General features: G+C 34.4%; 9 protein-coding genes across 11 annotated transcripts; 4 read left to right on the top strand and 5 right to left on the bottom strand.

Moving 5' to 3' along the window:
- Positions 1-83: 83 nt before the first annotated feature.
- Positions 84-2,632, bottom strand: LOC6641001. 2 transcript variants are annotated; one of them, XM_002063747.4, is made up of 4 exons: positions 2,471-2,630; positions 1,797-1,842; positions 601-637; positions 84-487 (listed from the first exon to the last, which is right to left on the bottom strand). In XM_002063747.4, the coding sequence occupies exons 1-4, from the start codon at positions 2,537-2,539 to the stop codon at positions 214-216; spliced, it is 426 nt and encodes a 141-aa protein (XP_002063783.1). In that variant the 5' UTR covers positions 2,540-2,630; the 3' UTR covers positions 84-213. The 2 variants fall into 2 exon arrangements, with proteins under 2 accessions (XP_002063783.1, XP_046865733.1); XM_047009777.1 differs by lacking the exons at positions 84-487; positions 601-637 and adding an exon at positions 1,075-1,448 and having other exon boundaries at positions 2,471-2,632.
- Positions 2,633-4,145: 1,513 nt separating this feature from the next.
- LOC6641000 (stomatin-like protein 2, mitochondrial) lies at positions 4,146-7,576 on the top strand. The gene is made up of 7 exons (XM_002063746.4): positions 4,146-4,256; positions 4,313-4,414; positions 4,481-4,688; positions 4,764-4,963; positions 5,025-5,169; positions 5,237-5,352; positions 7,186-7,576. The coding sequence occupies exons 1-7, from the start codon at positions 4,215-4,217 to the stop codon at positions 7,465-7,467; spliced, it is 1,095 nt and encodes a 364-aa protein (XP_002063782.1). The 5' UTR covers positions 4,146-4,214; the 3' UTR covers positions 7,468-7,576.
- A 65-nt stretch (positions 7,577-7,641) lies between these two features.
- LOC6640977 (cytochrome c oxidase assembly protein COX15 homolog) lies at positions 7,642-9,200 on the bottom strand. Its single transcript, XM_002063745.4, has 4 exons — positions 8,977-9,200; positions 8,815-8,917; positions 8,621-8,753; positions 7,642-8,564 (listed from the first exon to the last, which is right to left on the bottom strand). Exons 1-4 carry the CDS (start codon positions 9,064-9,066, stop codon positions 7,712-7,714), a joined length of 1,179 nt encoding a protein of 392 aa, XP_002063781.1. The 5' UTR covers positions 9,067-9,200; the 3' UTR covers positions 7,642-7,711.
- A 227-nt stretch (positions 9,201-9,427) lies between these two features.
- LOC6640976 (THO complex subunit 5) lies at positions 9,428-11,859 on the top strand. Its single transcript, XM_002063744.4, has 7 exons — positions 9,428-9,512; positions 9,571-9,653; positions 9,718-10,506; positions 10,564-10,685; positions 10,745-10,832; positions 10,895-11,446; positions 11,509-11,859. Exons 1-7 carry the CDS (start codon positions 9,500-9,502, stop codon positions 11,749-11,751), a joined length of 1,890 nt encoding a protein of 629 aa, XP_002063780.2. The 5' UTR covers positions 9,428-9,499; the 3' UTR covers positions 11,752-11,859.
- LOC6641041 (uncharacterized protein C6orf136) lies at positions 11,754-12,882 on the bottom strand. The gene has a single exon (XM_002063743.4). The coding sequence runs from the start codon at positions 12,730-12,732 to the stop codon at positions 11,869-11,871; it is 864 nt and encodes a 287-aa protein (XP_002063779.2). The 5' UTR covers positions 12,733-12,882; the 3' UTR covers positions 11,754-11,868.
- Positions 12,883-13,219: 337 nt separating this feature from the next.
- LOC6640920 (alpha-catulin) lies at positions 13,220-18,174 on the top strand. The gene is made up of 7 exons (XM_002063742.4): positions 13,220-13,492; positions 13,571-13,626; positions 13,814-13,994; positions 14,074-15,557; positions 15,619-15,936; positions 16,011-16,217; positions 17,814-18,174. The coding sequence occupies exons 2-7, from the start codon at positions 13,585-13,587 to the stop codon at positions 17,937-17,939; spliced, it is 2,358 nt and encodes a 785-aa protein (XP_002063778.3). The 5' UTR covers positions 13,220-13,492; positions 13,571-13,584; the 3' UTR covers positions 17,940-18,174.
- Positions 18,175-18,363: 189 nt separating this feature from the next.
- LOC6640998 lies at positions 18,364-22,404 on the bottom strand. The gene is made up of 4 exons (XM_047009580.1): positions 22,363-22,404; positions 21,701-21,894; positions 18,985-19,064; positions 18,364-18,787 (listed from the first exon to the last, which is right to left on the bottom strand). Exons 1-4 carry the CDS (start codon positions 22,402-22,404, stop codon positions 18,477-18,479), a joined length of 627 nt encoding a protein of 208 aa, XP_046865536.1. The 3' UTR covers positions 18,364-18,476.
- On the top strand, positions 20,663-21,754 carry LOC111518415 (general transcriptional corepressor trfA-like). 2 transcript variants are annotated; one of them, XM_047009775.1, is made up of 3 exons: positions 20,663-20,708; positions 20,770-20,941; positions 21,011-21,754. In XM_047009775.1, the coding sequence occupies exons 2-3, from the start codon at positions 20,806-20,808 to the stop codon at positions 21,598-21,600; spliced, it is 726 nt and encodes a 241-aa protein (XP_046865731.1). In that variant the 5' UTR covers positions 20,663-20,708; positions 20,770-20,805; the 3' UTR covers positions 21,601-21,754. The 2 variants fall into 2 exon arrangements, with proteins under 2 accessions (XP_046865731.1, XP_023030782.1); XM_023175014.2 differs by having other exon boundaries at positions 20,686-20,708; positions 20,800-20,941.
- A 417-nt stretch (positions 22,405-22,821) lies between the features above and the next one.
- LOC6641084 (senecionine N-oxygenase) lies at positions 22,822-24,827 on the bottom strand. Its single transcript, XM_002063739.4, has 5 exons — positions 24,586-24,827; positions 23,971-24,157; positions 23,670-23,841; positions 23,077-23,612; positions 22,822-23,009 (listed from the first exon to the last, which is right to left on the bottom strand). The coding sequence occupies exons 1-5, from the start codon at positions 24,768-24,770 to the stop codon at positions 22,842-22,844; spliced, it is 1,248 nt and encodes a 415-aa protein (XP_002063775.1). The 5' UTR covers positions 24,771-24,827; the 3' UTR covers positions 22,822-22,841.
- Positions 24,828-25,126: the final 299 nt, after the last annotated feature.

Below are 25,126 nucleotides of genomic sequence, written 5' to 3'. Positions count from 1 at the left end.
TGGTATGACCTTTCACAAAACTCAACATTAAAGAAGAATAAATAAACATGTTAATAACAATTATAATTGTTTTATTATTTATTCAAGGACAAATAGAATGAATAGAATAATTGTATACATGCATTTTTTCATAAATTTTCCCTTGACATGAAGCTCATTTCCATATCAGTGTCAGTATTACAAAGTCAGTGGGTAAGAGTGTAGAAAATTTGATCACTTCACAAGTTGATTCAGTATACTGAAACTGGCCGAGGCTTTGTCAATTTCATCAAAGTTCCTTTTGAGTTTACTGCTCCAGGAGGAGTCTCGATTGTAAATGGGATCCATTTTAATAACGAATGGAAATTGTTCGGCTCGATGGCTGCTGCTGCTGCCGCCTGCTTTCTCCAATATCAAACGATCCACACATGACTTTACGTGTGTTTTGTAATCCTGCTGACCACACACAAAGCAGCTGAGCGTTTGTCCATTTGTTGCAGATAGAATTCTGTAGATAGATTTGAATAATTAATGGTTGGTATGTATTTAAAAAATATTTATTAATCAGTTTATCACAAAAGGAAAACTAAAAGTTCAATAACACCTTTAGGCAAATTTTACCTGACAATAAACGGCCCATCATATTTTTTGGTGCCAGCTATAGAATTAAATGAAGGATTTTTAAGGGCTTGGTGTTAGTTTATGTATTTGAATTTCAAATGTTAAAGCAAGCATATATGTATAAATCACGATCAGGATAACCATTACATACACAAGCTTAAGTAGTGGAATATTTGGATACTTTGGTTAAGGCTGGACAGGAAATAATTATTTTATACAGGGTATCAGTAGGGTTTATAATCTATTATATTAATAAATAAATTTCAAAAATATGGTTATTGACCTCTGAAATTAAAATAAAAATACAGTGAAACTTCGATATAACGCAAAAATTTATATCTATTGATTCGCTAAAGGTAATTATTATTAGTGTTTGTTTTTTTCAAGGTACTTAAATAAAAATTCATTATGTTGAATTTTTCGTTATATCGAGGCTTATGAAACATACACTGAAACAAAATAAAACACATTTGATTATTGCAATATTTTATTCACAATATTTCTGAATTTGTATAGATATGATTAAGCTATGACTAGGAAGCTTTAGCTAGTTATTGTCACCAGGACTAGTTAGTAGTAGTTATTGTTGTGTGTAGAACGTGTCTTTGTTAGTTGCGTTTTCTTTTAGTCATTTTGCAGGTTATTATTGTTAGTTCTTTTAATTAAATGACCTCCGCCAATGCTGTCTAGATTACGCTTATCGTAATGTATTTTGTGCAACAGCGAACGCTTTATATTTTTCAAATACATATTGTAAAAGTCGTTTAGAAAATTTGATGAGGCGGATATATCTTCATTTGGCCGATAAATATCGTTGTCATTATCAAAAAGCTTTAGAGCTGACAAATCTAGTCAAATAATAAATAAATAAATTCCAATTAAATGAAATATATATACAAAAACTTTATACAATAATACAAATTTTTAAGTTAAATGAAAGTGTCCATAATTATGAGTAAACGATTCTTAAATTAAAAAGAAAATTTTGCTGTAAAGTAAAGTTAGTTTAGAGTTCGAAAAGAAAACAGTTTTTAAACATATAAAAATGATTTGTATCAGGAAGTAGTTTTGTTTTTTTAAAACTTTTGTACATAAATGAAAATGTATAATTTTGTAAAGAAAAAGTAGAGTAGAGAATATAGCTAAAAGACATTAACACAAAAGATTGAAAAATGCGTATAATTGATAGATTTTACCTTCACATAAATATTTGCCATCAATCAGATCGTCGTTGGTAATAATCTGAAAACAAAATCCAAAACTAGGCTCAGTTTATGTTTAGTTAACACATTAAAGCTGTGATTAGACATGATACAGAGTTGAGAAACCTAAATTTTAGCTCATAATTTAAAACACTTGACAATTTAAAGTTTTAATCAAAGTCAAAAGCCAAACCAAAGCTTTAGTATTAAGATATTAAAGAATATTAAAATATTACGATGTCATATTCGAACTAAAATTTTGCACAATTTTCCATGTTTTCTTAAGAACAAAATTAAAAGAAATATTATTATGATTTAGCTACTATACCTACTTTTTTTTTAAACAATTTAAAGAAAAATTTTACTACTTTTGCAACATTTTAAATTTTTAAGTAGTTAATTAAATATACAATAAAGTTTGTCCACTTTTTTTTTTAAATTTTAGTTCACTTAAAGTTTTAAAAATTTAACATTTAAATACACAAAGCAGAGGTTTTTTTTTATTTAAAAATTCTTTCAAAATCTTTAATCTTTAAAGTTTTTTGTGGTTTCATTATTTTTAACAATAACAATTCCACACTAAAATTCAAAAATGTTGCTAAGCATTTCAAACTAAAAAATGTTTATAGGTTTAAGGTCTGTTATTAAAAAAAAAAAGGAAAACATACCGCATTTGGAGCTGCATTACTTAAATTCAGCAATACTGTTATAATCACCAACACTATTACAAGATTCATATTTTTTGTAGGCCTTTTTTTAGTAGAATTCGTATTTCCGTTAGTTAGAATGTTGCAGAATGTTGAAAAGTCTAAAATACACTGTGAGGTGCACTCAACTGTCGTTCATTTTATACTCTGTTATCACCAATAATCTCAGACAGGGTGATAGTGAGGCTATGACAAAGTAAACTACTCCCCAACTATCGCGCAGTAGTTGGAGCAGGCCCACCCATTATTATCAAATGAGCTTTGTGGTTCTCCTCTTATGCTCTTAATGCGTCACTTGCACCATATTTCAAATAATTTGTGGTAAATACTCCAACAAACACAGAGGGAATGGGAATGGCTGCCGCAAGTTTTCAGTAAACATACGTGCACTCGGAACATATGCTGCTTTTGATTACATTTAAGGTCTATTTTTGTTAAAGTTGTTTGTCTACAACCTTTTTGTAAAAACACTAAGTTAAACATAAAGGTATTCCATGAAAGCCAGTGCACTTTTGTCGCACTGAATTTCAATAGTTTGTTATTGAAGTTTGATATCTATAAACACATAAATATATGTTCTGAACTATTCTAAAGTCGTGATGATACAATCGACCATTAATCAGGAACAAGTTCATTAACTCGGAAAAGAAAAGTCCTGTCGATATCATATATGCTTACATTTATATGTATAAGAGTTCTTAGCACTGCACAGAAAACCTGTTTTTAATAGAATTCAAATGTCAGAATTAAATTTTTAATTGGCTTTAAAGTCAGCCGAAGGAATCTTATTGTTAGCTTAAATCTAAAATATATTCAAAATTGTTTTTTGGATTCGAAAGATAACAGTTTCCTATTCGGAAACATAAATCACAGTTTTTCAAAGACAATATTTATTGAATAGCGCCTTATCTATATACATATGTTATTTGAATCTCTTTTATAATACTTTTATACTGCTTTTCGATATAGTGAGACTAAGTAAGAACCCAACTTTTGTTTTTTTTCAGAAAGGTCAAAGTTAAAAGATGAATGAAAATGGTCAAAAACTAGGATACATACAAGAAATTAGGGCTTCATGAATTTAAGTTTTATTTGAATACTATGATTTTCTTTGCCGTTGTTTGTGTCCCTTAAAAAGATGGCTAGATTTACATTCCTTTTCAGAATTTAAAGTAGAAGAATTAAATCGAAATATCATTTTCGAAAGTCTGTCAAAATTTGGCAAAATTAGAGATTCGCAAAGCTAAGAGATAAAGATTTTTCAAATGAAATATTTGTCAATTAACCTAATTTGTACTATGTATAAGAGATTCGCAAAGTTAAGAGATAAGGATTTTTCAGAATTTTTCAAATGAAATATTTGTCAATTAACCTAATTTGTATGTATACATATATCATATACTAAAATTTATAGAAAATTTAAAGGACAGGAGTGTATTCTGGATTTGAAAGAACTCCTCAAATAATATTAAATCTCAACTGTTATGGCGTGGATATTTTTTATTAATGATTTGTTTAATACTAACATTTAAAAATACTTAATTTAAATTTTGAAACAAATTGGAATGAAACAAGAAATTAATTGTATTTCTGAACTAGTTCCTAAGAAATGTGAGCGGCCGAATAACCAAATTCCATTTAAACCTGAAACACCCTGTGCTCTTTGAACATATGATGCTTTATTTCACATAAAAGTATTTTCAAAATGTCTAGGTTTTTGTTATCCGCAAGGAGAATATTACCTCAGGTTAGTATAATAAATAATATTCATTATTTAGCAATTTCACGAATTAACCACTTTAGCAAGATTTCCTGCTTGCGGCCGGCGCTTCCATTACCACGACGGCGAGAGGAAAAGCTTCCACACCGATGAATACAATTGTAATGTTTGTCCCCCAACAGGAGGTAAGTTGAATAATCATATTTTTAATCAATTCGAAAATCAACACGCAAATGTTTAAATAATACAAGGCATGGGTAGTGGAGCGGATGGGGAGATTTCATAGAATTCTTGACCCCGGACTGAACGTTCTAGTTCCTGTCGCTGACAAAATAAAATATGTGCAGAGCTTGAAGGAAATTGCAATAGATGTACCGAAGCAGAGTGCCATTACCTCGGATAATGTGACCCTGAGCATTGATGGAGTCCTTTACTTACGAATCATTGATCCATACAGAGGTACGTTCGAAATAATAATTTCACAAATTTCTAACTACTCACATCATTATTGACCAATTGTTATACAATACTCAGCTTCGTACGGTGTGGAGGACCCAGAGTTTGCTATAACCCAACTTGCCCAAACCACAATGAGATCTGAACTGGGAAAAATGTCCTTAGACAAGGTATTTCGAGAGAGAGAATCTTTAAATGTCAGCATCGTCGATTCAATAAATAAAGCAAGCGAAGCTTGGGGCATTGCCTGCTTGCGTTACGAAATTCGAGATATTCGTGTAAGTAGCTATTAAAAACCGAATGGATCGCAGTCAATTTATTATGTTTACACACTTTTAGCTGCCCACAAGAGTTCACGAAGCCATGCAGATGCAAGTGGAAGCGGAGAGAAGGAAAAGAGCAGCTATTTTAGAGTCTGAGGGTGTTCGTGAAGCTGAAATCAATATCGCTGAAGGCAAACGAAAATCCAGAATACTTGCATCTGGTTTGTAACTGCTCATGATTCCATGATTTCAAAAATCCTAATAAATCTCTGATGTGTTACTTTTTAGAGGCTGAGCGACAGGAACATATTAATAAGGCAAGTGGTGAAGCTGCGGCCATGATAGCAGTGGCTGATGCTAGAGCGCGTAGCTTGCATGCCATAGCAAAGTCTCTGGCCAATGCGGTAAGTACAAACAAATTTCAAATTTTCAAAATCCAAATCCAAGTATGTTGTGAAAGTGTATATACCCATGTATGTTTAAGAAAATTTCTAAATCAATTCAAATACCGAACATTATTTATACTCCTACAACTCGTCGGATATATATATATACAAATTTACTAGATATATTTATATACTGAACAAAACAAAAAACACAACCAAATAAGGACAAAATTTTTCGCAATGTTTCAACCGGAGTATGAACATCGATTACTGGGCTTAGGTGAAACTGCTCCTAGAAGGGAACAGTTGGATCTACGCTACATACCGCAGCGGGCACTAAACGAATGGACACGGGACTATGCCCTGAAAGAAGGTCGTATGCAGCAATGTTGCAGACAATCAAGAATTAATCATGAAATGGCTAACAACACCGCGTTTGCGTGTATACTACGAAATGAATTTATCGGTATGGATATTACTTCGTTAAAAGACTTAAACCCCGATGACCTTCAAATGAACAAGGACAATCGTCTCTATAACTACGGATATGCTGGTCGCAACGCTGCCAACGTCATAGCAGGTGGAGTATCCACAGTTAGTCCTAGCACACAGAAATTACTTAGTTTGCCGCTCCAACCAAATCGCAAGGTACCAAAATTACCCTATAAAATCTTAGATGCACCCGAAATGCAGGATAATTACTATCTAAATCTCATCGACTGGTCTTCACAAGACCTTCTTGGTGTAGGCCTTGGGTGTTCCGTCTACCTTTGGAATGCCAAAACTAGCAAAGTGACACGCTTATGTGATCTTAACCGGCAGAATAACCTTATTACATCTGTGGCTTGGCATGATGGGGGTCGTCAGTTGGCTGTGGGCACGCAGAATGGCTGTGTGAGTGTCTGGGATGCTGAGCGACAGAAGGAAGTTCTTAAGATGAGTGGCCATTCTAAACGTATTGGTGCTTTGGCCTGGCGAGGTCATAGTCTCACAACCGGTTCGGGTGATGGTCATATTTTGCAGAGAGACACACGTTTAAATCCATCAGATATCACACGCGATCTGCGTGGCCATCGGCATGAGGTATGCGGACTACAATGGTCGCCCTCAGGGAAGTATTTGGCAAGCGGAGGCAATGACTGTCGTGTAGTGATATGGACGCCAAATCACAAAGAACCCTTGTACAGGTTTACCGATCACAAAGCGGCAGTCAAAGCATTGTCTTGGTCACCCCACAAATCTGGTCTCCTGGGTAGTGGTGGAGGTTCGGCTGATGGCTGTCTCCGCTTTTGGAATGTGCCCACAGGTCAACTAATTGAATGCATAGACACGGGATCCTCGATTACGAATTTGGCTTGGTCGCAGAATTCACAGGAATTGGTTACCACACATGGCCATGGCTATCCTCAGATTGTGGCCTGGAGTTATCCCTCGATGAAGCAAATGGTCCGACTATCTGGTCACGGTCTACGTGTGGTTTATCTAACTGTTAGCTCAGATAATGAAACGATTGTAACAGGTAGTGGGGATGAGACACTTCGGTTTTGGAATGTGTTTAGCAAGAAACCGACACCAAAGTCTCCAGAATCTATTCTCAGTCTGCACCGTATGATGAGATAACAAAATAACATTTCAAAATTTGATTTTTGGCATCGAAATAATCTTCCATCCCATCACATCTCATCTTTAATCTTTAAAGTATCTTTTGATATCTTTTACTTTTAAAAATACTGATATAAACTAAATATAACCTAATGTTTCGAAGCCTGCAATATCCTTGAAAGCTTTTTATATATGTATCCTTATTATAAACATTGACAAGTTTTAAATTCTTGTTTCTTTTATTTTTAGGATGGAAAAAATGCAGCTTCCTTAACATTGGCGGAGCAATATATCTCTGCATTTAAGAAATTGGCGAAATCAAATAACACAATGATTTTGCCATCCAATCCTGGCGATGTAACCGGATTTGTGGCACAAGCTCTTTCCGTTTACAATCACGTTTCTAACTCAAATCAGCAAATGTTAGACTCTACAAATTGCCAAAATGCTGGCAATCGCCTAAACCCAAACAAAGTTGAGTACAATGAATTGAATGAAGATAAAAATGCTGTTAAAATGAATATTGAATAAAGTTATGTAGAAGATGCGGGAGAAATATTATGAAAGCGTTTACCTAAAAGTGTAGAAAACTTCATCAAATGAATTGGCATTTTTGTAAAATAAATTTCTTAAAACATTACAAAGAGTGTTTCAGTTATTATCATATAATTAAGAATAGTAGAGAGCCTCTAGTAGACTCAGTTATTGTTTAAATATAAGTTAAACATTTATTTAAAAAAAAAACATTTACAACTTTTTAGAATTACTCATATAACTACTTGGGAATATACTTGAGGAATCTCAGTTCATGTGATAGCCACACGGCTAGACTGAGAAGAATTAGTGATCCAGATTGGTGAGCCGTCGCAAGAGGAACGGGGACATAATTTAACAATGTGGTAACACCCAAGGTAGCCTGAGTCCAGGCCATGGCAGCAACAGCGTGAATGGCCAAATTTGCACGTTTGGGCAACTGAATTCGCCGAGTGGATAGCCATAAAATTGAAGTCAATGTTACGGTAGATATTCCTAAAATACGATGATTAAACTGAACTGTCGACGGATTCTCTGTGATATTTCTTTGTATCGGTTGAAATTGCAATATGTCATCGGGTATCCAATTATCTCCCATTTTGGGAAATGAATTGTACACTAAGCCAGCATCTAATCCAGCAACAAAGGCACCAGATATAGCAGTTAGGAACACCATTCCTTTCGTGAGATGTGCAAGTCGCTTTGCAGTTAAAGCTTTCTTTGCAGTGGCCAAGAATTGTTCAGAGGGATAAAGTTTTGACAGACCGTTGGATAGGAAAAATGCATATAAAACGAAGGCAGCAGCCAGATGAGACGCCAATCTATATTGCGATACGCGTGGCACATCATTTGGGTCATCGAATCTGTTTTCTAAGCCCGATTTTACCATATACCAGCCCATGAGGCCCTGTAGACCAATTAATGTTCCCATCAAGAGAACAGTTTTCTTGGTTTTCGAACAGAAATAGCCCTTATTCCAAAAGTAAGCTGCCGGAATGAGAAAGAATGCACCAATGGCACGTCCCCACATTCTGTGTATATATTCCATCATGAATATAAATTTAAACTCTTCCAGGGTCATTTTTGAATTTTTCCTAAAATGTATTCAATAAGTCTTTATTCTCGGAAAAAGGAATTTACTCATACTTACAATTTAAATTCGGGATACTGTTGGTATTTACTGAACTCATCGGCCCATTCCTGTTGACTTCTTGGTAGTCGTTCTCCAGTTAATTTCCAACTAACCATCGATAGTCCTGACTCAGTTAATCTCGTAACTCCACCTGATCAATAAAACGAAAATTAAATACATAAAATGGTCTGAAGGACTAAAACAGTTTTTACCAAGACCAACTGCAACAAAGACCATGCCACCACATCCTAGAAACCACCTGCCAACAGATTTATCACTCTTCGGTGTGCTGACGTTTTTAACCAAAGGTATTTCCTAAGGAAGTACTGGATTTGTTTTAATATTTGCCGATTAGATTTATAATCTCACCTTACCTTTGGTTTTGCTTGCGCAATAGTTTGTTGTAGCCGGCGAGGAGCTAAAAGCTTTAAATCACTAGCTCTCTGTCTAAGTAATCGCAACATTATAAAGGGAGTTTAATTAATAATAAAATATCACTAAGTAATATCGGTACAGAAGTCTAAATGTAATCAGAATCTGTTCAATTGAAGTAGTTTGAATACATAAACAGATGTTGCATGCGGCCTTTTTAATGCAGTTCTGAGAACTAGTTCCGATTTATTTTTAAAATGGCTCTCTGTTTACACGGTGACCAATTTTTGTAATCGATAACAGACCGTAGAGTTTTTAAACATACAATAATTACCAATTACAATAAGTTACAATATCCTTGATATTAACAAGAAATAAACAATTAGTTTATGCTTTTGTATTGTATGTAACTTGATGTTTATAATGTTTATACAAGTGAAGTTATCAATTACTAGTTCCTAGACTGGTTCAGTGGAATCAGTTGAGTTCACTGTCAACAACAACGAAACATTTTACTGAAAAAAAATGTCTTGTTCAGGTTGGACATATAAAATAACTAAATAAACTTATTTATATTCATGAGTGGACAATTTTAGGAAACGACATGGATCAAATATTAAGTAAACAGTTTGCTGATCTCCGGGAAGCCATTGATGAAATTCAACGCTTGAAGAGCGCTGTATGTACCCTCCTTGGAAGCGGCATTTTTGGTTGGAGTGATTTCGTTTAATTTCTAATTACAGGGACAACATGTTGAGGTCAAGCGATCTGCAGCTGCTCTAATGTTTGTAGCCCTTAAGCATTCTAATCGGGAAGTGAAGCGTAATATAAAATCCGGACGCGATGAATTACATGCAGAAAAGTTGAAAGTCGATATGAGCAGATTGCAGTTGCAGAGTCTATTGTATGATGTTAGCCACTTAAAGAAAGAAATAATTAAGTGTCAGAAATTCAAGAGCCGCGACTCGCACCTAGAGTTACTTTCAGACGAAGAATATGCGAGCAAGTTGCCCAGTTCGGCAACAAACGGAGATGATAAATCAGAGGTGTCCAGTCACAGTAAACATCTCCACCGCTTGGAGTGTGAACTACGTTTGCGAAAGGATCTGGATAATCAATACAAGTCCTTGCTGACCGCCAAGCAAGATCTGTTGCAGGAAAATCTCAATCAGACCCAAAGATATGGATCCTTTGCGCCAGCCTTGCGTACGCTTATGGATTCAACAAAACCATTGCATGATGCCCTTCAACTAACTTTAGATGTTGATTGGAAACTAAGCGCTGTATATAAGTATCTGCCGAAACCTCTATACATTCTATTCATCAATTTGCAATCCCTGCAACGCATTAATAGCGATGCACCCAACAAATTCCATTCAGAAGTGGTAGGCTTCGAGAATGAAGCCCACATGCAGGAACTGCTTGCTGCCAAACAAAAACTTGGGTTTCCGGTTGAAAATGGTGAAAATGGTTCGTCTGAAAATATTCTGGAGCGACTTCTAGATCCCTTTCCCTTGCATATTCGCATAACGGTAAGTGTGAAACTCGGGATGCTGTAGACAATGAGATTTAAATGTTTCAATCCATAGATTTTTACATCAGATAATTTACATCAAATGGAGCTAGTAATACGATATTGGGGATTACTTAAATGTGCCACAGTCCAGGCGCAATTCAGTTCAAATTTGGCAGCAAGCGCCAATGCACCAGGGTAAGCCTAAACTACTACACTAATAAAAAATCATATTAAATTATCTATGTCTATTACAGAGACACCAGTTTTGTACATGATATTTTGCGACACTTGTATCCAAATGATTTTGGAAATGAAATACCAATACCGGGAATACAATGCGAGGTAAGCCAGCTTTTCGATGGAGTCAAAAAAACCAAAATAATTTCGTATTTTTGTGTTTTTAGTTGCAAAATTTGAATTTGACTGCTGATGAGTGTTTAAAGCATTTGGAAAAGAATAATTTTGGCAAACCCTTCTGTTGGCTGCAAAACATGTGCTCGATTCCAACAGTTAATACTGCCAACGAATATGTCCACGAATTGAATCTAAATAAATGCACTCGTGAGGCTATTGCTCGAATTTCCAAACGCTGTCAATCTTGGGTAGAGCTATCCCAGCAGATTCGTGGTCTGACATACAAAGACATTGACTTGGATACACTTAAAGAGAATACAGCCGGCATATTGTCTGGAAGTCTTGTGCAGTGGACTGCAATAACACCGGAGGATTTCCAAGCGCAAAGTTCAGATGCTTTGAATTCAATATCTGATGATAGTACAGGGGAAAGCAGCAATGAAGTTACACACACATTTTATCGTGCGGTCATTGTTCGTGGCTCAGCCAAAATGGAGTGCTTTATTAAAATCTTTAGCAACTATCCGTTGGAGATGCCTCTCTGGATTCTATGCATTCATTGGAATGGTTGTCATACATCAAAGAATAGTTCGGCCATTAAGGTTGGTAAATTCATGTTTACATTTTAAGCCATTTATATAATTTGCTTGAATTTCATTTGTAGATGATGGAATATTGGACAAATTCATTGCGCGTCGAGGACTTGGAGCCAAATCATCAGTTCCTTTTCACTCAGCTTTTCCGTACAATCTACAGTTTTGATATATTCCTAGAGACAGAGGGCTCCACGCAAACTACTTTGGAGTATAACAAGGAGAAGCCTTACCTAAATCCATTTACCAAGCGTATTCGTTTGCGTCCCTACAAGTACACCAAAAAGGGATCAGTCTATGCATTCAAACAATAGTCTTTCCTTGGCTGTTGCAGTGTATTTGCTTGTTTTTTTTTACGACAATTATAAGCATATTTACAATGACTGGTAGTTGTGTAAAATGAATAAATAAGTAGTAACGCACTTAAATGTCTAATTAATCTTTTGTGATGCCGTCGCTGCCAAGGAGTCTGTTGGCAGAGCGGCTGACGGGCCGTCGCTTACGGTCTCCTGATTCTCGTGGGGCATCACTTTGTCCACAACGTGTTTAACAATTAGGCCATCATCACCCAAATAGCACACTGAAAAGCCATCATACCAAGCCTCCTGATCGTTGAGCACCTCCTTCATTTGCCACAGCTTGTACTTCCAGAACTGGAACATCACTTTTAGTCCGGAAATTCCTCTCACGCGCCATCTGATCTTTACTGTATAGTCCTCTGGATGCTTAGTTATTTTCAAAATTTCGAATTTGACATAAGCGTATTTCAAATGTCCTACCGTTCGCAAGATAGCGATCTGCTTGACATAATGATAGAGACCGACTGTGTGTTTGCCTGTGATATTGTTTTGAAATACAAGGTTTGGGCTGTATATGGAGTAGTCCAGTGGTTCCACAAACAATTTGGGCAGGGTGTTCTTCAGAACGTCGTAGGCACGTTCTAAATCTTCCGGCTTTCGTCCGCTCTCCTTGGGCTCACTTTCTGATGAAGCAGCAGGTGCAAGTAGCCGGCTGGCTGCCATGTGAATTTGTCGTTCATTTTGACATTGGATACCTTGAAGTTGACTTAAAGAATTATAAGTCAGTCCGCCTCTATTCGTAAATGTATGTTTTAGTGCTCGTCCTCCTTTATCTTCTTCTCCTGGCGATGTTGTAGTGTATAATCGCAAATGCTTGCAGGTCGCTCGCACCCACGTTTGTTCCTTGGTACATGTTGTTATCCAATGGATTTTTTGATCCGAGAGAGTTTTCAAGCACTGCAATCTCAGCATTCTGGCTAAACCCAAGTTATACATGTCGTAGGTTATGGTTCTCGTGTAATAATAGAAGCGTGCGAGGCAGGAGAAATCCAGCAGCTGATTATTTAAGTTACTAAACAGTTAACATATTTGAACAATTTTAAATGTCCGAGTTTATGTAAACAGCTGAAATAAAACAGGGCGTCTTTAACTAAGTGTTGTAACCCTGTGTTTTTATTCGAGACAGTTCACTTCAACAGTATAAATAGAAACGTTACGGAAATGAAACACTATGGATATTTAAAAAATCAAACCTACAAATTTAAATATGATATATATATGCCGATTAATTTATATATTTAAATATATTTTGTAAGAAAAGTACTAATTTTACATTAAGCAAAATTGTGCAATTTAAAAAAAATTATTTCCTTAAATACCATCGCTAAAAAAGCAAGGCTCGATATTTTACTGCGCATACAATTTGCGCAGAATTGGCTCTACACTTCTTGCAACTATCTGTCTATATAAGTTGTCTGTTGAGCTTTTATTTTAAGTAATACATTGTTGAACTATATGTGTACATTATAAATAAATAAACTTCTCGTACAATTTTGCTTGTTGTAAGATTATCCTAATTTCCATAATAGTTTTCAAAGATTTCAATTAAAAAGGATAATTTAGAAACACAAATAGAAAAAAACAAATTTTGAATAGCCACAATAAACTGCGAAACACACTAACACGCACTGGCGCTGGACTTTTTCAATGCCACTTAAATTTTGATTCGACGAGTTTTGAGAAAAATCAATAAATTGTAAGCAGAAATTTTAAATTACTTTCAAATTACATCAAAACTCAAAATTCAAGTTTTTTCGATTTAAACTTTGGGAAGAACGTGTTGTTAAGATGTATGGACTATCTGCAACTCCATCATCGGGAAATGTTAATGTAAGTTTTTTTTTTGACCGGCTCTACTTTGCGTGGAGTATTTAACTTCAAAACCCTTAGACACTGATTTATTGATTTGCCTAGTCCATAATATTTTTGTTTTTGCAAATGCCTCACATACTCACATACTAAAATCGACTAAAGGATGAATCATTTTAAAAACGGTTGATTTTATTAATATTCATAGAGTCAACGCTTTCGAGTACGTGATATTGATAATGAGGAAATCATGTCAACCTTTGGAACCATTGGACATTCATTAAATATAGCTGTTGAACGCTTTATAACAATCGGTGAAATAATTGCTGAGGAAAATGTTGACATTAAAGGCGACATGTACGAGGCAGCAAAGGAAGCAAGGGATGCAGGTAATTTGATTGGCATTGAAAAAATATTGAACTCACACACACACATCTACATATGGATTACATTTTATATTAATTTCAGGAAAATCAATTGAACGGTTGTGTGATACATCGCCATTAGGCGGTTTGGAACTGCGTCATCATATCGAACCGTTGAAAGATTATGGTGCTATTGTTTTAGCGGCTAGATCTCTTTTATCGTCTGTAACAAGAATTTTATTGCTAGTTGATATTATTGTCGTTAAGAAACTATTAACTGCAAAGAAACGAGCATCGGAGAGCCTTGAGAAATTAGAATCTGTAATGAATTTCACCGAATTTGTTCGAGCGTTTTCTGTGTTTGGCACAGAAATGATTGAATTAGCCTACCTTACTGGCCATCATCGAAGCTCATTTAAAGAGGAGCGACGGCGGGCACAAATGTTTTCGGCTCGCCAAATTCTTGAAAAGTCAATATCCATTTTGTTGACCTCCTCAAAGAATAGTCTCATACACAGCGATTGTGTTATAGTCAAAGAAAATCGTGATACTGTATTCTGCCAAATAAGACGTGCAATGGACCTCATTCATTTTGTTGTTAAGGACAGCATCTTTGATTCGGCAAAACATATGTCTTTTGAAAAGCAACGAAGCAATCCCAATTACGAAAACGAAAGTATTTACACAACCATTAAGCGTATTGTCAATCTTATAAAGCGATTTAAATTCCAAATGAGCCAGTATGACTGCAATAATGAAGGGAATAATAACTCGGATGCCTATTACAATTTCTTTGATGACGACCTTTGGAAAGGTGATACCTACTATGAGGATAATATGCCCCAACCAATGGGCGGCCGTCTAGTGAACAACAAAAACTTTAGAAAACATTTATCCTACGAGGGCATGGACTTGAGGGAGGAGCTATCGTTGGCGTTTGACAAGCTATTCGAGAAGGCCCATGATTTTACAGATTCCCCGTATATAAGTCACGAACATCGGAAGAATATTTTAACATTCTGCGAGAACTGCAAACTTGAGTTTGATATATATCTAAATAATCTAATGAAAGATCAGCATGAGAATGTTGGAGTGCAATTAAAGGGTCGCGAACCAGAAATGGGAATGCTAAGCAGCTTGGAGGAGTTGTGCAAACAACTTGTCGTATCTGTGTCCAGTCAAATTGCCGACTTCAACGAATCGCTTAAAATATGCACAAAATTGGTTAAATCGTTTCATGTATTGGCAACGACAAATGATCTTGATAATTTAAACCAACGTTCAACCAAGTTTCATGACTGTTGTGATCATATTTTTGATATCTGTAAACTATTGCAGCACATAGCACCAACTGAACGATTGCAGGTGCAAGCCAAGTGTCTGGCCATTAATCTGCGTATCTATGGACCTCAAGTGTTTATTGCTGCCAAAATCTTATGGAAATATTCAAATAGCAGTGCAGCAAATGAAAATTTTGAATCATTTTCAGACATGTGGAAATGGTTGACAAATGAGATTTTAATTATTTCAAAAAAAATTATTGTATCCGTGAATACAACAAAAACTGATAGAGATTCCCAAGTTGAGGTAACTTTACTTACATACATGATGATAAACATAAATTACATAAGTATATAATTTTTTCTAGAAATGTGAATCTACAAATAAATCATCAAAACCTTATGTACCTGCGAATGATGTCGGAGAAATGGTCGAATATTCGGGCCTGGATAGCAAAAACAATGGAGATGCAAACACATATCAAAACAAGTGGGGCGACGATCTGTCGGATGATAATGACATATTGAAGAGAGCAAAGAACATGTCAGCCATGGCTTTTCTCATGTATCAATTTACCAAAGGCAATGGATCATTGAGAACTACACAAGATCTATTTACTCAGGCAGAATACTTTGCGGAAGAGGCTAATCGACTCTATAAAGTCTTACGCCACTTTTCATATCAGGTACTTACCTAATAATTTATGAACTCTTTAAAGTTTTGATCTTTCATCTGAAAACTATATTCTTCATCATTCAGGTGCCAGCAAGTGACAACAAGAAAGATTTACTTGGTATTTTAGATAGAGTGCCAACTTTTGTCCAAGCACTTCAATTTACAGTGAAAGATCATACTGTTGGAAAAGCTGCAACATTTGTGAAAGTTGATCATGTCATCAGAGAAACTAAAAACCTTATGAACGTAATTAATAAAGTAGTATCAAAATGCTTTGAGTGCGCAAACAAGGTAATTTAAACAATATTAGAGTAGAATACAAACATTTACAACATTTTTTATGTGCGTAATATTTGTGTTATGTCCTAAAGTTGATAATTTGGTATTATGATAATCAAATAATAGATTGATTACAGGAACACTTCTAAGTTATTATTATTTTTTATATTATATTATCATGGTTTCCTTTATTTTGGGGCCTGCATAACGGCTTAACAATTTTTGGAAAGAGGAATAATAAATCCATGGGACCAGATGTATATGTTAGTGTTTGGTATTAACCAAAGGGTATGCATGCTATTTTTTGTGTAAATATTTAAATTAAGAGAGTGGACTAAAACCAAAAACAGAAATGCCTAAAGAATTGAAAACAATATGGAACAAATGCTTTCAAAATTTACCCAAAAAACATGCGGATCAGTTTTTGGTCATTTTTGATCTGCGCAGTTTAAGGCTTTTAACTAGATGTAAGGCTAAGTAGGCACAGTGTGCACTTTGCTTGCACCCAATTCCCACTAGACGTAGTTAAAATTTATTCAAAATGTAACTCATGTCTAGTACAAATATTTTGCAAACCTAATAGATTGGTTTAGAAACTAAAAAATGCAAACGTCCATGCAGATTACCGAGCTTTTTAATCCTCAATCCACAAGCTCATACAATGTGTTGTCTGTGTGTATAAAATCATAGAAAAGACATCAAAACATTTCATTTAAAATAAACATTAGAATACAGATCAATAAATAATTGAATAAGATTTGAAGCTTAAATCGACATTAATGGATTAAGTGAGTTTTAGAGTGTTAAACTAACCACATTTTCAAAAGAAATTCATTTCCAATGAAATATCAAAGGGAAACAATTCATAATAGAACAAAAATCACCTTTCAAGAGTAATTTTGTAAAATTATTCATTTAAAAATATTTAAAATACAAAACATTGCACATAATATACACTAGCCCTGTTTAAAAACGTCTCTCTTAGGATTTAAAATTAAATTTATAGATTTCGAAACAAAATATAAACACAAAATTAACCAAAAGTATTTTAAAATCTACATATAAAGAATATAGATGAAAATCTTAAGAAGATTGTTTCACCACTTTTCGAGAAATCGTAACACACTAAATCTGTGATGTGTCAGACTAAATTGTTTTATGCCATATTTCATATATTCTTAGTCAAAAACTTTTATGTTCTACAATCTAGATTAAGTTACTTTTTAACCAAAAAAGAATAGATATTTTGAAATTTTGAAAACCACCTCGACACCTTACTCCCCAAAAGAAGCCCAGCTAAAGCACATTACATCTGACTATTGTGTCGTATAATTCAAATTGATAGTTGGTACAAAAAGTATTTTTATATATTTTTTTATATAATTTTGAGCTATTTTAGTTTCCCTTTCCTGACCATTTATTATTGCAATATGCTAGAAATCGTAGCAATTGAATACCACCGTTCCCAAGCAATATATCTATGTCTATATGGACATAATATACGTCTTAAGGTTGAGATTACATTTGCAGATCTTGGCTCTTTTAGATAAAAAGCAAAAATCTTAAAAAATACATTTCGCTAACATCTTTACATTAATATCTTTACAGTACAAATTAAATTTAACTGGTATAACTGGTGGCCTCACTTCTGGATCGGTTCGTGGTGATGACAATGTTGCTGGAGGAATGTGTGATTCCAAAGGAACAACGAGCAGCAGCGAGGGAAGCATGTGACATTACGGGATGGCTCGCAGAGCCAAGGGAGATGCTAGGCGGACGAGAGTATCATTTTTATTATTCTAAGACTTAATATTTTATTAGAAGATGTGTGCTGATAACTATTTTAAATAATAGGAATTGTATATTGTACCTATGTATTATGTCAAAAGTATTGTGTAACAAAATGCTGTTTCATTTAATAGAAATTATACAAAACGCTGATTTGGTGTATAAACGAATAATCTCGATATTCGTCTTGTTTGTATTTTTTATTTATTCATTAAGTAATGTATTTATCAAATTTATCTGTTAGTAAACAAAACAAAAAGCGAGCTTCTTCCAAAAAAAAAAAAAAGCTTCCGAGAAGGTATGCTTCAGGAAAATTTCCGGAATATCCGTATTGTTAACATAAAAAAAATGATTTTTTGCTAGTCCATAATTAAAAACAAAAAACGAAAAAAAATTTAATAAAATTGGTCAAACTATTCTCAGGATTTGTAAACGAGTTTATTTTATATTGGCTAAAGTTAGTTTCACCTTTTTTTTTGCGTTTTATAGATCAGTTCGTAGATATGAACCTCCCTGCTGATTCAGTGGAGCTGGTTGGGAAATAATGCGATCATTATCCTTCACTTGGCAGCAAGATTCCTTGGACACATCCACCACATGCATTTTTACTGTGCCTAACTTCGGAGAAGGGAAATCAGCTTGAACCGTTACGCTCTTCAATTCAAATAGATTTTTGCAATATAACAAATCGATGGCAAACATAAAGGCGCAAAAGAATGACAAGCCTCCAAGCACATAGGCATAAATCAGAAGGTCACTTTGCAGGCTTTCCACTGTAGAAAATATCAGTAATCCTGAAATAATAACATTATCAATCAATAATTATTATAAACTGTGTCAATGTCAATTAATTAATTTTCAATTTTTAATTCTTAAAAAATGTTCCAAATAATTTTTATTAGTGCCGGTTTAAGAAAGTGTTTGTTTTGGGAACTTATTTAAGTTTTAATTTGAAAAACTTAGGTTATCAACAAAAAATCTTTTTACATACCGTCAACAATAAAGAACAAGCATCCAAAGCCTAATAATATGTTTTCGCTGAGATGATATTTTGAATTGCTTTGAAAAAATCTGTAAATTAATATTCAAATGGTTGTTTAAAATTAGTGAGTAGTTTTTTATTTAGCTATAGAAAATTTAGAAAAAAAAGACAGAATAAAAATAGGAAAAACAATTGTAAATTGTAATTGTAAAACAAAATTGTTTATGGATTTATAACTCTATTAAAGATTTTCATCGCGATTTTCCTTTGTAAAAACGGGAGGACTTGTTTTTTTTTATCACATTTTAAAGTCTTTAAAAATATTCTCAAATATTGTATTATTTATAATGATTTTAGTAAATTAATATGTGAATGTAAAGTTCTTATGTGTAATATTTTTCCACAGAAATCCAAATACCTAAATATAAGTTTTACGGGCTCACAGTGCAAATTCGAACACTTTTAAATGTAAAAGTGAGAACATTTCGAAGCGTAAATTTTTGGTTAAACTAATTGTTTTTCAAACTATTATTTCGCCAATTTAAAACTAATTTCAACGAGTTACATTTCGATAAATCCGATTTTTGAAACAAACCTGTATGTGTCCATGACAAATTGACAAAAAAAAAAATGAATTCTCAGGATTTGAATGCGGATTGAAAGTCATTATCTTAACTTTAAAATAAAGACATGCATTTTCGAATTTACTACACTAAGCTTCATAAAATTAAGGTTTGGTGGAATACTTTGCTTCTTATTGGAAAGATAACCAGATAATTAGCGTTACTTAAATTTCCATTCAAAACTTAATTTGATAAATAAATTTAAAGCATTAAAATGAGGCATCACATTTGAAAATCGGTTAAAATTTGTAAAAATTACAAATTTGCAAAGCCAGAAATTTTTAAGAATTTTAAGAAGTTATATACAGTTTCTACCGGATTCTTCCGGTTATAACGACTCCGCCTATAACTTACGTCCGGTTATAGCGACTGATGTCCGATGAGTGATTGGTTGGTCCCAATACAAACTTATGTGAAAGGGCCTCCGGTTAGTACGTCTTTCGGATATAACGACGAAAATCGTCGGTTCCTTGAGCGTCGTTATAACCGGATTCTAATGTAGTTATATTATAGCATACATATGTATGTATGTATGTACATATGAATATATTTACCTTAGAACTGTATTTTGGTAAATGAATACACATTAAATCAACTTTTCAGCTAAAAAAATATTTTAGCAGCTGTATGATAGCGTGGGGCCCTTAGGAAAATATGGCTAATGCGGGATTGCCTGTTGACTCCTTCACTTCTTCAACACGTAAAACTTTCATAATTTATACATACATACATATGTATGTACATATTTGAGATTAAACACTGGTTTGATGATTTTTTTTTTTGCTTTCATAAAAGCATGTGCTAGTTTAGTGTTGCGAAACATTGTTTTTAAAAAGCCATTACTAGTTTAGTGCTGCAAAACGATCATGGCCGGATCTTCCTTATTTGCCAAGTGGGGTGAGGAAATGCGATCAGCTTTTTTTGTTACTCATAATTATTTGGATCTGATTTGATTTAATTCTAATATATATTTATTTATTATTTCAGTAAAATGTGTTGTACCTAGAGTTATAGTTTTGACTCTATTTCAGTGTTGCGAAATGCTAATAGAAGAACGTGTTTCTCTCATTTTGCACAACGATAAATCTGTCATTTTTGTCCGCTTGAGAGGTTAGTAACCAGCTTTTTTGCTGCTCCTTTTTTTTATTATTTTTCATTTTACTAAATCAAGTGCGATATTTGTGGGTATTTGAATTCGAAGGAGAACATGGATTCAAAGCGTGACCCGCATAATTTTTTTTGCGAGATATGCAATAGAGAGTACCCTAGAAATGAAGAAGTTAATCACCGGCAGAAACATGAAGTGGAAAGGGCTAGACGCGAGTATCTTAGGGCCAACCAATGTAAGCATATTATACATATGTACGTACATATGTATATTTATAAGTATTAATTTTCATATTTTCCCATAGTGCAAGGATATCGCTCTCAGCATGGGCAACCGGCGATACCACGCCATATCCACCTTCATTATGTGCCTTGTGCAGCGCATCTCGCTGGCCAAGCTCAGCAGCAACAACCTCTTTTGGTGTCGGTGCAGCGTCAGCCGCCGGTATTTTTGCAACAATCGTCGCAACCGCAACAGCTGCCTAGCTATTTTCAATTACTGATGTTGTATCGACAGGAGCAATTGCGTCACCAGCAGCTTTTAGCAGCCATACAACAACATCCGCTGACAGTTGCTGCGCGTCAACAACAACATCTTGCTATGATGAATCAATTGATGCATCACTTGTCGGGACATGGCCAGGCGATGGGACCTCAACAACCACCAGTGCAGCCATCTGTTTTAGTGACGCAGCAGCAAGAGGTACCGCAATTCTCACCTGTGCCTGGCATGGATTCGGCATCAGCGCCTCAACAGGAACAACCACAATCGCAGGCAACTTTGCCACCGCCGCCTGGCCAATTGCCCAACACTCAGCAGCAATTGCATATTGTGGTGCGTATCATTTTTACGTTTACGGAAGCGGAACCCGGGACTGAGCATCAACATCAGTAAAATTAGGGATACAACAATCACTTTAAAAAGACTTTTATACCCTGTGTTGTGAATGCTATTTAAATTTATTCATTACCCAACTTGGAAATTTTATATTTACCTTGTAAGCAGCAACACTGATGTAATAAAGGTATATCCCACGAATATGAACGTACTAAAATCATCGGCTTCTTTTGTCCATGATATAGTATTTAGGAGTCTCCATTCCCTTGAAAATTTTTGACCACTTATATAAACTCGCTCAGAGTGTTTATCAGATAATCTTTTAATGATTAACGCTGCCACAACGGAAATCTGTGAAAGTAGGATTTGTTTTAAAACTAATTAAGGGCTTTTCAATGCTATCTATTTTCATATGGCTTGGTCGGAGACGGAAATCCTCGTTAAATAATTTGAATTATTTTGGTATTAAATAAATACTTTTTCATGGTGTTTCTCAACAACCAATCTTACTGCGATCCAAAAAACATTTAGCTTATTTTGATAATGCTTTGATAATGATGATAAGCGGTTTTCAGTATTTGATATAATCACAATGGTTTCAAATTACCGTGGGAATGAAATATTTTAGTGAAAACCCGCTTGTTATCATTTTATTTTTAATTGCTGATTCGGGAATCTCCGACTTTGATGTGCTAATTTAGAAATACACTTCGTTTGCTATGCTGATTAATAAAGGTAATCACTGTTACGCGACCGAAAGGGAAGAAATTCAAAAAAGGGCCCGGCTATACAGATTTTTATTCCATATTTTATACTTACAAGTTGAATAATTTTAATACAAATTGACGCTGCTGCACTCATTTTTATTTAAGTACTAATAATCGAATAATTCTCTGTCTAGAATATGATTCTTTACTATGACTTGGGCTACTGGCATCTAAATGTCTAGAAGATTTGTATGTAACCATTAGCTGCATCTATTATTTGTAAGTAGTACAAGGTTTCCATTGCATTGTGCTGCATGCAAAATAAAATATAAATGTTTGTGAGAAATACCAAAAGTCTTTGAACAATTGACACATTACCTTATAGCCATATGTGAGATAAAGAAACTACCAAAGACTTAAGAAAAAATACCAAATATTTTATTAATTGCGTGAAATTTGTCGTCGTTTTCAAACTAATAAAGAATTTTTACCCTTTACAAATTGTTGTGCCCTGTCCAATTTTTGATAATTTGAAATGAAAAGATTTTTTGTATCATCTTTTTTTTCCTTATGTAATATAGACAAACAATATTAGTTTATTTTAACAAATGTTTCGTCATCAACAAGTCTAAAGATATCCTCGCGAAAATGTAATAAATTTTCGTTAAAGCAATTACTGCTTTCATTATGCAATTTTGCCATGACAGGTCGAATATTTTTTACATTAGCCGTTTCCGCCAGCTCAGTGAAATAGTCAAACTAAAAAGAAAGCACAGAGTTCTCGATTAATATACTGACAAGTAAGTAATTAGGGAAACATTTGTACCTGACTGGATCCTAACATGTGAGAATGTCTCTTTCTGCATCCTTTTTCCCAGAGTTTCCGCATGTTGTTTTTCGTATCCAATTTCAAATCTTCTACAGAGGGTAACTCGTTCTTGCCAGTAAAATAGCTTAGAACGAATCGAGCTTGCAAGTCCATCATTTGCGCGGCGCACACATAAAATGGCAGTCCAATGAGGGCCATTGTAGGATTCTTAATATTCAAACACTGCTTGTAAAGCACCTGGACATAATTGTCTTCAACATATATTCCAGAGTTGACAGTTAAGAAGGGGAAAGCATATTTAAAGCCAGTACAGAAAAATACTGTATCGAATTGCTCATATGATCCGTCTACAAAATAGCCTCCAGCTTCGTCCAATTCTCTTACATCTGGTTTTTGGGTAACATTTTCAAAAAACTTTGTATTTTCAATTCCCTCCAAGTGGTGACTAAGAAAAACTCTCTTTGCCGATCTCGATATAATATTTGACAAGTCCATGCCACTTGGTCCTGCACCGATAACTAAGACAGTCTTATCTAAAAGAATGTTTGTAGAAATTTAAATGTTTTTAAAAAAAGTGTTTTCCTTTTTACCTCTAAATCGTTCATTATGTCTGAAGTCATGGCTATGCAAATATTCTCCCTGGAATAGGTGACCGTTCTTAAGTTGAACATAATTTGGCGTATGATAGTGACCGTTTGCCACCATTACATAATCAAAATATTGACATTCCATTTGATTAGTTACGACATTTTTAACCAGCACCTATAATTTAAAATAGAATTTTTAGTTTAAAATAGTTCCTATTGGAAGGAGCTCTTGCTCCTAATCTTCATATGTTAATTATTAGTAAGTAATCGGGAATCAAGACAATTTATTCTTTTTTAAACTTACCTGCCATTTTTTACATTTTTCCAAGATTCGAATAACATAGGAATTGAATCGGATATGATTTCTTAATTGAAAATGATTGGCGTATTGATTTAAGAAATCAAGAATTTCCTCAGATTTTATATAGGACTTTTCATTCTCCCCAATTTCAAAGTCTGGAAACCCCATAATCTCCTTAGGCAAATTGGTTCTAGAAAAAAATAATTACAAAACTTAAATGTATGTATATTGAAGGAAGTCAAAATTTAAGACAGGTTGTTTGTACCAAGCATTTTCAAAAATATGGTAATGAAGGGAATGTATGTTAAGGGTCGATTAGACTTGTAACATTTCCATCCCAGGGCTCTCAACTAAAGTGCGGCCATGCCTACTTTGATTTGGCTATTGTCGCTGACCAAGATTAAACACACTGTTGAACTTCAGAAATGTTTTGTTTTGGCAAATAGTCACAGATAATAAGAATAACAAGTGGCAGGGTCTAGGCAATGTTTGTCGTTGATAATAAAAATAATTATTTTAATTTGATTGTATCGCTTGTTGAGGAGTCGTGTGGTCAGGCACAACAATAACACTTTAAGAGTTAAATATATAATTCTACGAATACAGGGGAAAACTTACCGCAAGTTGGTGTACATGCTGCTATGTACATCGATGCCATTAACGCTTCCTGTCTTCTCATTGTACACCCAAGTTCCTCCAATTTTGTCCGACAGTTCAAAGATAGTTGGATTTAATCCTTGTTGTTTGACATGTCGCGCACAGCATAGGCCCGCAGTTCCAGCACCGATAATACACACATTCATTATTGATTCGCTGAACTATACAAAACGATCCGCTACAAAAACTTTTTCAGTACGATCCGCAGTCCACGGATGCAAATGTCTATATAAATTTTAAAATTATTCTCACAATCATTTTGCCATTGGACTTGTTATATGGCATCGTTTGATTATTTGATTGTTGTTTATGAATACTCTGTATTTATGGTGTCTATACGACTTATCAATTATTTGTTTATTACAAAATAAGTACACAATATACTAAACAAATCGCTAAAAGATTTTAGAGAGTGCCTGGACGATTTATAACAATTGAAAGGTACAATAAGTTCGTTCAATTGAAAGAATCTTTATTCAACATTAATTGGATTGAATGTTTT

This window comes from Drosophila willistoni (genome assembly GCF_018902025.1).
Source record: "Drosophila willistoni isolate 14030-0811.24 chromosome 2L unlocalized genomic scaffold, UCI_dwil_1.1 Seg168, whole genome shotgun sequence".
NCBI lineage: Eukaryota > Metazoa > Arthropoda > Insecta > Diptera > Drosophilidae > Drosophila > Drosophila willistoni.
Note: the sequence above shows the minus strand (reverse complement) of the source record. Positions and strands in the feature narration are given on the sequence as shown.

Coding starts and splice junctions, on each gene's coding strand:
- LOC6640976 (XM_002063744.4), top strand. Junction 10,507..10,563: donor CCTTGCATATTCGCATAACG/GTAAGTGTGAAA, acceptor TTCAATCCATAG/ATTTTTACATCAGATAATTT. Junction 10,833..10,894: donor TACCGGGAATACAATGCGAG/GTAAGCCAGCTT, acceptor TTGTGTTTTTAG/TTGCAAAATTTGAATTTGAC.
- LOC6641041 (XM_002063743.4), bottom strand. CDS start 12,732: ATGTATAACTTGGGTTTAGCCAGAATGCTGAGATTGCAGTGCTTGAAA.
- LOC6641000 (XM_002063746.4), top strand. CDS start 4,215: ATGTCTAGGTTTTTGTTATCCGCAAGGAGAATATTACCTCAG. Junction 4,689..4,763: donor AATCATTGATCCATACAGAG/GTACGTTCGAAA, acceptor TACAATACTCAG/CTTCGTACGGTGTGGAGGAC. Junction 5,353..7,185: donor CAAAGTCTCTGGCCAATGCG/GTAAGTACAAAC, acceptor TTTTATTTTTAG/GATGGAAAAAATGCAGCTTC.
- LOC6640920 (XM_002063742.4), top strand. CDS start 13,585: ATGTATGGACTATCTGCAACTCCATCATCGGGAAATGTTAAT. Junction 13,627..13,813: donor CATCATCGGGAAATGTTAAT/GTAAGTTTTTTT, acceptor TAATATTCATAG/AGTCAACGCTTTCGAGTACG. Junction 13,995..14,073: donor AAAGGAAGCAAGGGATGCAG/GTAATTTGATTG, acceptor TATTAATTTCAG/GAAAATCAATTGAACGGTTG.
- LOC111518415 (XM_047009775.1), top strand. CDS start 20,806: ATGGATTCAAAGCGTGACCCGCATAATTTTTTTTGCGAGATATGCAAT. Junction 20,942..21,010: donor GTATCTTAGGGCCAACCAAT/GTAAGCATATTA, acceptor ATTTTCCCATAG/TGCAAGGATATCGCTCTCAG.
- LOC6641084 (XM_002063739.4), bottom strand. CDS start 24,770: ATGAATGTGTGTATTATCGGTGCTGGAACTGCGGGCCTATGCTGTGCG. Junction 24,158..24,585: donor AGCATGTACACCAACTTGCG/GTAAGTTTTCCC, acceptor ATTTTTTTCTAG/AACCAATTTGCCTAAGGAGA. Junction 23,010..23,076: donor ACATGTTAGGATCCAGTCAG/GTACAAATGTTT, acceptor CTTTCTTTTTAG/TTTGACTATTTCACTGAGCT.
- LOC6640998 (XM_047009580.1), bottom strand. CDS start 22,404: ATGAGTGCAGCAGCGTCAATTTGTATTAAAATTATTCAACTT. Junction 21,895..22,362: donor GTATTAAAATTATTCAACTT/GTAAGTATAAAA, acceptor CTACTTTCACAG/ATTTCCGTTGTGGCAGCGTT. Junction 19,065..21,700: donor TCAGTGTTGCTGCTTACAAG/GTAAATATAAAA, acceptor ATTAATTTACAG/ATTTTTTCAAAGCAATTCAA.
- LOC6640977 (XM_002063745.4), bottom strand. CDS start 9,066: ATGTTGCGATTACTTAGACAGAGAGCTAGTGATTTAAAGCTTTTAGCT. Junction 8,918..8,976: donor TTGCGCAAGCAAAACCAAAG/GTAAGGTGAGAT, acceptor GTACTTCCTTAG/GAAATACCTTTGGTTAAAAA. Junction 8,754..8,814: donor CTTTGTTGCAGTTGGTCTTG/GTAAAAACTGTT, acceptor TTTATTGATCAG/GTGGAGTTACGAGATTAACT.
- LOC6641001 (XM_002063747.4), bottom strand. CDS start 2,539: ATGAATCTTGTAATAGTGTTGGTGATTATAACAGTATTGCTGAATTTA. Junction 638..1,796: donor TGGCAAATATTTATGTGAAG/GTAAAATCTATC, acceptor TTAATTCTATAG/CTGGCACCAAAAAATATGAT. Junction 488..600: donor GATGGGCCGTTTATTGTCAG/GTAAAATTTGCC, acceptor ATCTATCTACAG/AATTCTATCTGCAACAAATG.